This window comes from Diabrotica virgifera, chromosome 4 (genome assembly GCF_917563875.1).
Source record: "Diabrotica virgifera virgifera chromosome 4, PGI_DIABVI_V3a".
Classification (NCBI taxonomy): domain Eukaryota; kingdom Metazoa; phylum Arthropoda; class Insecta; order Coleoptera; family Chrysomelidae; genus Diabrotica; species Diabrotica virgifera.
In genome coordinates, this window is record NC_065446.1 from 37,402,085 (window position 1) to 37,413,220 (window position 11,136).

Sequence of the window (11,136 nt, forward strand, 5' to 3'; positions counted from 1 at the left end):
TCGAATTTTCTAAACCTGTTGTCTCATCTGAGTGATTTTTTTATAATATAGCCTAGGCTATAGGTTACATCCTTAAGCTTGTCATGCACTGGTAGCTATACTGTAATATATGTATATTATATCATATCGCTCTCTATAGTAATGAGTGAGCCTGCAGACAGGGAACTAATGGTTCCGTATGTGCAGGCTCACTCATTACTATAGAGAGCGACGTGATATAATATATATTACAGTATAGCTCCCCATGCATGACAAGCATAAGGCAGTAACCTATAGCCTCAGGCTATATTATTATAAAAAAATCACTTAGATGGGACAACAGGTTTAGGAAATTCGAGACATCAAAAATGCCCAATTTTTAAGGTGGTGCGTAATGCACTGTATATATAGGTAAACTTATATACAGGCTGTAACAAAAATAAAATTTTTGTGTTTATTTAGTTGGCTATCTATTATAGTGTACAATCATCTAGAATATTTTGAACAAACTAAAAACATGAATATATCATCGAAAAAATAATAAAAAGGTCTTAAAATGCTTGGTTAGATATTAAGATCTAGTTAAAAAGAAACCAAAAACTGTATATTTTCTACAGAACGTAGATTATGAATTTTTAAGCCAGCTAATCCCATTTATTATACAGGGTGTCCCGAAAAGATTGGTCGTAAATTAAATCACATATTCTGGGACCAAAAATAATTTGAATGAACCTAACTTACCTTAGTACAAATATGCACACAAAAAAAGTTACAGCCCTTTGAAGATACAAAATGAAAATTCGATTTTTTCGAATATATCGAAAACTATTAAAGATTTTTTATTGAAAATGGACATGAAGCAATATTATTGCAGTAACATCTTAAAGAAAAATTATAGTGAAATTTGTGCACCCCATACAAATTTTATGGGGGTTTTGTTCCCTTTAACCCCCCCAAACTTTTGGGTACGTTCCAATTAAATTATTTCTGCGGTACCATTAGTTAAACACTGTGTTTTTAAAACTTTTTTACCTCTTTCTATTTTTTCGATAAAGCTCTTTTTATCAAGATATGGCTTCTTTTTAAAATGGTTCAAAATATACCTAAAAATGTAAATCATAAATAAATTTTCATATTATTAGTCTCTACAATCGTACTTAACCATATACAAATATGTGGTGGATTTGACAAATATTCAAAATATCACGATAAAAACTGACTTCAAAAAAGTACTAAGAGGCAAAAAAGTTTTAAAAACATTGTGTTTAATAGTACCACAATAATAATTCAATTGTAACTTACACAAAAGTTTGGGGGGGGGGGTTTAAACGAACAAAACCCCCATAAAATTTGTATGGGGTGTCGGGTGTCCAAATTTCACTATACAGTGGAACCTCGATTATCTGTCTCTCTATTAACTGTTAACCATTTTGTAAGAGAGACTAAAAACTTTTTTTACAGTCACCTCCTGTTTTCATATGATATTTTTTGACATGTTTTGTAGTAAATTCAATTATCTATTTACTACAAAACATGTCAAAATTTACATGTGAAAACAGATGACCCTAAAAATGGTTTTTCGTCTCCTACAAAATTCATGAAAAAGCAGATAGGAGGTATTGTCACATCACCGACGATATACCAGAAGTATATGTGGCCATACCAAATAATACATCCTTGATAAATATAAACATTTTTATTGCACAAAATATATATATTTCTATATATATATATATATTTTTTTCCATAATCATCACTACGATGATGATTCATTTGTATTGAATTGTACATTGCAATTCTCTGATGTTTGGGAAAAAGGGCTTAAGTCAGAATTGCACATCGATAATGTTTTGATGATTTCTGGACCAGAAAAATCGGCTCTTTTTATTGGTACATACAGTTTAAGTCTGCAACACTTTTTTTATGGTCCAGAAATCATCAAAACATTATTGATGTGCAATTCTGACTTCAGCCCTTTTTGCCAAACATCAGAGAATTACAATCTGGTCATAACTGACCAATGAGCAATTTTAATTTAACCTAAATTACTACTGTTCCTTAAAATGAAGAGCTTACCCTATAGCGTCTCTTATCTAATCTAACAAGATTGTGCACTATTCTAACATACACAGGCACACAAGCACTACGCTCTGCTTTTCACTATCACCTATCACTCAAACTAGTTCAAAAGGCTTTGTCCTCTTCAATCTTCTAGTTTGTCCAGTAGTAGATATCGAGGAGCTGGATTTCCTCAATATTCTCATACTTATGAAGTTGTTGTTGCTCATGACCTCCTGCTATCTTCTTGATGACTATATTATCCAGGTTCCATTCCTAGGTCTTGATATTTGTTTATAAAGTAATATCTTATTATGCATCGACAATGTGGAGTTTCTTCCAACTAGTCAATACACTTTTTATAGGTATCTTTCTTTTGCCTTTCATAGCCACAACAAGGCTATAATACGTTTCCTTCCTGGTTTTTTTGTAGACCACTTTCAGCTGATTCTAAAAAATTAAAATGAATGGTAATTTTTCTATTCTTTACAATTAAAAATCAAAAGAAATAGGAAATAGGTACTACTATTTACAGGTAATAATATGCATAAATAATTCGTTTCCTAAAGAATACAGAAAATTGAAAACGTTTTTATAATACTTACATAATTGTTTAAACAAAAGAGACCCAGCCAGAGCAAAACTAACAGACAGAACTGCAAAAAAGCCACTAATTTCCATTTTCCCACCCCCTTATCTTATATGCATTTTCCAATCAAAATTTTTAGGTTGTCATGAACATGAAAGACTCAACCTCAACAAATAATAAACAAAAAGCTCTACAGCTCTACTTCCACTTCCCGCCAAATGGACACAGGTTGGTGACACTGAATTCACGCCAAATAAATGAAAAAATAGAACAATTTTCTTTTTCGTCAATTTCTTCACGTGAAGTTTATAACGAACAAACTTAGATGTCAAAGTGTGCTTTTACACGTCAAATTTGGCCTTGAATAACTTGGTCAATTTCTTGTCCAATTTATTGTTGATGTAAAGTGGACTTAAGCAAATTGATATTATGTTATGTGATTTCCACATTGCATCTCTCATTTTAAAAATTAATTACTCAGTCATTTGACAACCGATTTTAAAAAACTTTATATCGCTGAATAGGTAAACGACTGTTCTTTCAATTTACAAAAAAATATACTGGGTGTTTCAATAAAAAAGTCAACAACGTTTTTTTTCAAAAATCCGCCATTTTTTATTTAAAAGCGAAATAAAAACTTCAATCCATTCAAACAAAACTTTTACTAAAATAACACATTTCAGCGAAAACCGCATATTTCTATCTTGAGTCGTTTAGAAGTTATAGGCAGTTAAAATGGGGGAAAAATAAGTGGACACCCGGTATTTTAAAATAAACAGGCAATTCAAATAAAAAATCAACGTTTATTTGCTGGTGCAACTAGACATAAGTCACTTGAAGTTTGTAGAATATGCTGTTGTTAAAGCTGTTTCAGTTACATATGTCAGAATCAGCAATACACACTGATTGAAGGTTCTTGATCAATTGAAAAATAGTGGACAGTAATTTTTCATCTAGTTAGAACGAAGATAGTCTCGTCTGTGTTGCCGTATTTTTACCATTTACTTGTAATACCCTAGAGAAAATTAAACAATTTATGCAATTTTGTATTACTTTTGTGTTTTTTTAATATAACGTTTTATGAATATTCGTAACTTATTTCAGAGGAAAAAATTACTGCTAGTCCATATGTAGACATAAACAGTAATTTTAGACAACATTGCTTACAACAAAAGACAATTATGATACCAATAATATGTTCAGTTTGTGAAAAACACATCCGGTTTGGAAATAAGGCCTATAAATGCAAGGAATGTCGAATGTCGTGCCACATGGAATGCAAAGACTTATTGCCTACACCATGTGTTCCAGTTCTCCATACACCAAGCGCCAGGAAATTTACAGGAACAATAGCTGACTATACACCAACTAGTGCCCCAATGGTTCCATCACTGATTGTTCACTGTGTTAATGAAATTGAACGAAGAGGTCTGACTGAATTGGGAATATATAGAGTTCCAGGATCAGAAAGGGAAGTTAAAGGTATGTTATAATTTAATAATTCTTCAACATGTTTTTTGTCATCACACAAATTTGGTTAATGATAAAATATTAACTCATTATGGATCAAGAGCTAGCAAAGTCGGAAAAAGAGTATTTTAAGACAACTGGTTCTTTAATATATTATTCCCTATGCTTCCTCGAACACCGTACCGGTCATCTGGCTACTGCTACAGGTTGCGTTCATTACTGCGCAGCACACTTGTACAGGTAAATATATCAAATTTAAAATTATTGTAAGACGAAAATTTTTTTTGTCATTACTTTTTAAACGTTATTAGAAATATGAACTATAATTGCCAGACAATTCTCTGGTTTAAAAAGTAATGACAAAAAAAAAAAAAAAAAAAGGTAAAAGTTAATAACAAAAAATGTAGCCAACTTTCAGCTTCACATTGCGAAATTAGTTATAATGTTACATGGTGTTCGATAACATAGTGGCACACCAAACTTATGTTTTTTTCAATGGAACACCCTATATTTTATTTTATATTCGAAATTCTCTAAACTTCCCCATCACAAAAATATAAAGGTTTGTTATGTTATTATATAGGGCTTTTACAAAGTTATAACCAATTTTTTATGAAAATCTTAACAAGTTCAGATCCCTGTATAAATAAGAATAAGCACAACAGTAATGGTTTATTGGTGCCATATTTTTTTGTTGATTGTGAAAATTTTTAAGAATTTTTGATATTGCTAATTTTCCTTATATCGAATACAGGGTGAGTCAAAACGCAAGTAGGTACATTCTTCTCTCAGAAATTTTAAATGGAACACCCTGTATTTTATATCACCATCGAAAAGTATCATTACCGTACTTTAATTCTTGTATAATATTCCCTATGCATAAATTTATTCGTTTTCGAGATATTTTCATTTTTCAGAGCAAGTTATTAATTAGGGTGTTCTATTTAAAATTACTGAGAAAATAATGTACTCACGTTTTGACTTACCCTGTATTCGATATAAAAAAAATAACAATATCAACCATTTTTATAAATTTTGACAATCAACAAAAAAATATGGCACCCATAAACCATTGCTGTTGTGCTTATTTTTATTTATACAGGGAGCTGAACTTATTACCATTTTCATAGAACATTGGTTATAACTTTGTAAATACCCTGTATAACATAACAAACCTTTATATTTTTGTGATAGGGAAGTTTAGAGATTTCGAATATAAAATAAAATATGGGGTGTTCCATTTAAAAAAACAAAAGTTTGGTCTGCCACTATGTTATCGAACACCCTGTAACATTTTAACTAATTTTGTAATGTGAAGCTCAAAGTTGGCTACAATTTTTGTTATTATCTTTTATTGCTATCTATTACTATAGAGGATCTACTAAGCTTTATCACACTAATCAATCACCCTGATTTTGTATTTACCTGTACAGGTGTGCTGCGCAGTAAGGAACGCAACCTGTATCAGCAGCCAGATGGCCGGTACTGTGTTCGAGGAAGCATAGGGCACAATATATGAAAGAATCAGCTGTCTTAAAATACTTTCTCGAAAATGTTGCTAGCTCTTAGACCTTTATGTTCTACTCTTTGAACTCTATGTGGTGTGGCATTGTTATCTTGAAAAATTGAATTGTGTCAAATTTTATTTCACAATGGATAAACAATTCCTACAATATTGATGTGTGAAAAATCAATCAATAAGAATTCTTTAAATTGACTATAAAGTCGAATTTTTTTTCTATATTTAAATTAAATTTTGTGATCAGGATAACCAAAATTTGTTTAATATTTATTCTGTATGAATATTGATCTCAATTTTTCAACTTGCCAAAATTATTACTTGAAAAAATTAATTGTATAAAACAGTGGCGGCTGGTCAAGGTCGGCAGTGCAGTCCCACACATTTATGGACACATTATAGATTTTTTTAAATATTTAATTTAATAAGAGTTGATAATATTCGTTTCTGTGAAATAAAAAAATATCTGTGAGATAATACAGACTGAATTTTATTCATTGTTTTTAAAAGAATTCGATCGATCCGATACGTTAAGTAATCCCTGTGCGTAAGAGACTTTTCAAATTAATGATCCTATAGCCATGCACCCGATTGCGATAGGCCCGCTTCGGCAAGCCGTCCCCAGATTGACGATTTGCTTGTAATAAGAAGCTATGGAATATTAGCCGATAGGCAACCAATTATACATTCCCCGTGTTCATTTGAATGGCAAGTCCGGCAGATACTAATCTGCCGATCGGTGATCTGCAAACGGCAGCAAGGCAAGTACCTAGTTTAATTATTGATATTGTAGTTTTTTTAAGTTGCCAGGAATTACCATTTAGGGGACAGGATGAATCAGAGCATTCGTTAAATCAAGTTAATTATAGAAAACAAATAAAATTGTTTAAAAAATACGATCTGGAATTTTCTAATTTACTTTCTGTCTCGAAGAGATTTAGCGGCGTACTTAAAACAGCACAGAATGAAAGAATCAATTAGTAGTTACATTTTGATCCTTTTCGGTAGAAGTAGACGAAACTACTGATAGAGGTAACATGTCATTCACAATTATCAATTGTTCTTCGATAAGCGTTACGTCTAATATATATGAGAGGTTTTTAGGTTTTCAGACGTGAGTAGAAGCCATAAGACAGAATATATTTTTGGTGTTTTAAAGGACAGATTAAAATTTTTTGATATCAAAAATAAATTGGTAAGGCAAACTTATGACGGCGCTGCCTTGATGTCCTGTGAATTGTATGGTCTCCAGGCAAAAGTTGAAACTATTACACCCCCGCTTTATTTACTCACTGTCATAAGTCATTTACCTTTTTGACGATTCAAAATTTAAAAGTTACGCCAAAAATTTTTCAAAATATTTATTAGAAAAGTTCATTAAAAATTATGCATCATTCTTTAATCAAATAAAATAAGAAAATTAAATTTTATATGCTGATTCAAATATTTTCGGAAGGTGGGATAAGTTACAAAATATGTATAATTTTATATACTGCAATTCATTTGGTACAACAAACTGTTCCCAAAATTAATGTCGTGGTTCTACTGTGTTTCTTTACTTCATTTAATAAATTATTGTTCTCAAATGTGGGCAAAATCTGCCTCAAATGAACGGGATTTCTCTTGTCTCATAAGAGTCAAAACGTATTGTCGAAACACCATGAAACAAGAGAGAATGTCAAGCTTGTCTCAAATGTCATAGAAAAAAACTTTTAAAATCTCTCCAAAACAATAAATTTTACAATGACGTTATAACCCATTTTGCTACTTCAAAACAACATAGACTAGAGTTAATTTATAAACAGGTTTAGGTTCTAAATTTATAGGAAAAAACAAAAAAAATAAATAAAAATAAACAAAAACCAAAAATCTCCTATGAAATTGAAGCCTTTTAATTAGATGACATACCTATCTGAGGAGACAAAACCTTGCCGACCCTGTCCCTAAAGCCACGAGCCGCCATTGGTATAAAAGCTATAAAAACTTATTAATTTTTTTAAACAGGTATGTTACCAAGTTGGCATTAACAGAAAATCAAATAAAATGCTTTGCTATATCCTTTCTCATTATTAAATCCTATTGTAAAAGTCCCCATTTAACTGTTTTACAAGGACAAAATTTGAAAAAACCACGTTTTAGTATCCTTTTCTCACTTTTTTGTACCTTACCTATAAAAATTAGACAGTTAGATGAATGGTTTTCTCATTATTGTAAAATTCCATCTGCCCACCCCTATTTTAAACTTAATTTTTCCGAAAACTATTGACGCAAACAGTGTGAAGTTTTTAATTTTTATGTGCAAACAAGTGTTGCTAAGATTTTTTCCAGGAAATGTTTTCGAGTGATAAACTTAATGGAGTTACATCGTTCTACTAAAAAAAATAAACATCTCTTCCTTTGTTTTCATTTGTATCATGCGTAGCATAAATTCAATAAAATGAAAAAACTAATATAAAATATAATACAATATCAAATATAATAAAATATAATATATTATATTATACTCCGACTGAGTACTATTACAATCTTAAGCTTTTTTTCTATTGGGACCGTGCAAGTTCGGAAAAGCGACACCTGGTTTCATAGCTCGGCAACTTTTTTCGCACTTTTAATTATATTGAATTATTATAATATTATGAATTGCCGATATAAATGAGTCAGATTAAATAAATTATTAGAAGAATTTTTTACTAAGCAACAACATTTTTGTTTATTTAGTATTATTTTGTATTTTGACAACGACACCCGACTTGGGCGTCGAAACGTTAATAAAATCATTTTTAGGTAAAATTGTGGCTTATTTCCCATTTGAATATACTTGATTATAAAAATGCCACAAGAAAATAGCTTCAGAACAACTTTAATTATATTGGCCAATCATATTGGTCTTGGTTGCTGGATAATTGTCAAGGCCGTAGCCCAAAAAAAAATTATAAGAAGAAAAAGTAAGATTTAGGTTATGTTATTAAAAGGTAAACAATTGGGTGTAGTAAATAAAATTAATTATTAAAATTCAGTACTGCAAGCAAAATACAATTAATTAAATATATTGTTCTGAAGCTATTTTCTTGTGGCATTTTTATAATCAAGTATATTCAAATGGGAAATAAGCCACAATTTTACCTAAAAATGATTTTATTAACGTTTCGACGCCCAAGTCTTAACACTTGTTAAGATTTGGGCGTTTAACATAATTTAATGTTTAAGTTAACACCCGACTTGGGCGTCGAAACGTTAATAAAATCATTTTTAGGTAAAATTGTGGCTTATTTCCCATTTGAATATACTTGATTAATTAAATATACTTTTATATAATAATTGCATATCATATCAATATTGTGAGCAACATATAATTTTTTTCTTCAATGACAGTAGGTATGAAATATACATCAATTTGACAATTTCAATTGACAATATGAATTATTTAAGAAAGTTGCAAGATTTCTCTGCTATTCGTGCGCGATCGTTTCTCGTATCCCCTCCAAATACTTGCACACCGCGAATAGATTAGACTGAACTAAATTATTATTAATGCATCAGTGATATTGCCAAGCATAATTTGTAATAAAGTGATCTAAGCATCTGAAACGAATTATATATTTGTTAAATCACAAATTCATGAATACTATTTATGGTAATACCATCTCAATTAACAATTTGGAAGTAAAATATAATATTGAAAAATATTTAATTGTTTCAGGTTTGAAAGAAAAATTTCTTTCTAGTCGTGTAGCACCCAACCTAAAGGAAATAGATATCCATGTGATTTGTGGCTGTGTCAAGGATTTCTTACGTTCTCTAACAGAACCCTTACTAACCTACACTCTGTGGAATGATTTCGTAACAGCTGTAAAAGCAAAGGACTCCAATGATATAATGCCTGCAATATACGAAACAATATCCAAGCTGCCACAGCCTAACAGAGATACTTTGGCCTTCTTAATATTACATTTACAAAAGGTTGCCCAAAGTCCTGAATGTAAAATGCCAAAAGATAATTTATGTAAAGTGTTTGGTCCCAATTTAGTTGGTTATTCGTCAAGTAATCCCGAACCAAACAAGTTAATACAAGAAACTAAGTACATTATTAAAGTGATGACATACATTATGAATATTCCCCAAGATTTTTGGAAAAATTTTATCACTGTCTGCTTGACTCCTTCTACGCACTGCAACACACTGCAACAAACCCCAAGTACAGATTCATTATTGAGACCAACTGCAACGAGATTTTTCACCCCGTCCGGCAGAAGTGAGAGTAAGTTTAGGAAGAAGAGGGAGGGTAAATTCTTTGGTACGCCACCAGCATATAAGTAAAAGTTATCATTTTTGTTGTATGTTTTATATATTTGTATTATTGTATATAACCAATGTTTAAACAGTTGTAGTCATTTTCATTTAAAGGGATCAATAGAATGATTTCTTTAAATGATCCCGCAACTAGGTATCTTTATGGACAACCAGTATCAGTCAAATTTAAAGAAAGTTTGGTGAACAGTAGTTCTCAGTGCGCAGATGAAAAAAATAAATGGGACCTAGATCTGAAAAACTATTATTCTACATTAGGTAGATGTCCTGCAAAGCCTAAAAACCATAACACACTGGTTACATGAGCACAAGCACCCACAGTTCTCGCACCAGGTACAGTAGTACCTGCTAGTCGGGTCTTATGGAGGCTCATGTTCATCATTCTCTTCATCAACCGTATAGGAACAAATATTTGGTGTACTCTGGACTAATTGGCAAAATACAAGGAAAAGTTATTTACCAGCAATTTTATTGCTGGAAACGAATGTCATGATTGTATATATTAATAATATAGGTATGCAAAGTCCGCAGAGAGTGTGCTGCTTTTTTTATAAACAAAATGGCGCCCGAAAATTGTGTTTTTTTTTTCAATTTTTGCTCTATAACTCCAAAGATTTTAACTTTACACCAAAAACACCCAAATAAAAATTCACCGTTATTAAATTCTGCATAGAGACTTGTTTTTCCCGATTTACTTCGACGAAAATTTTCCCCGGAAAATGCGGGTTTCCCAACAAAATTTTAATTTTCAACTAAAATTTTAGGTAAGAAATTGTTCTACAATAATTAAATAACTTGGTAATATAAAAGATCCTTTCGTATAGATTATAATTCCAGAAGCCCATCGAAATTGAATGAACAGTTTAGCAACAATTGAATTGTTAATTAAAAATTTACGGTCGCTATAATAACCACAATAATTATGATATATAAGAATAACTATGATTTTTGTATTAAAAAGGCACTGTACCTATCTAAGGTACTTTACAGAATTGAAATTGGACTACTTAAGCGGCCTCAGGAATATTTTAAAATTATAAACAATTTTTTGGCTATAAACAAATAGAATATCTCGGGAAATATTAAATTAAATTAAATCGTGAAAACGTTATTGGAAAAAGCGGCAGGACGCTTCTTTTAAAAGAAAAACGTTTAATTGTGATGAGGGGTTCCTGAGATACAACCGGTCAAAGTTGACCGGCATTTACGGCAA

At 31.0% G+C, this 11,136-nt stretch overlaps 1 protein-coding gene across 1 annotated transcript in view; it reads left to right on the forward strand.

Moving 5' to 3' along the window:
• LOC126883494 (rac GTPase-activating protein 1-like) overlaps window positions 1–9,998 on the forward strand; it is a 30,089-nt gene extending 20,091 nt beyond the window's left edge. Inside the window, exons 4-5 of the mRNA XM_050649087.1 lie at window positions 3,731–4,108; window positions 9,316–9,998. Coding sequence (XP_050505044.1) covers window positions 3,731–4,108; window positions 9,316–9,932 — 995 coding nt within the window. The 3' untranslated portion in view covers window positions 9,933–9,998. The remainder of the gene's footprint in view (window positions 1–3,730; window positions 4,109–9,315) is intronic.
• The last annotated feature ends 1,138 nt before the right edge of the window (window positions 9,999–11,136 follow it).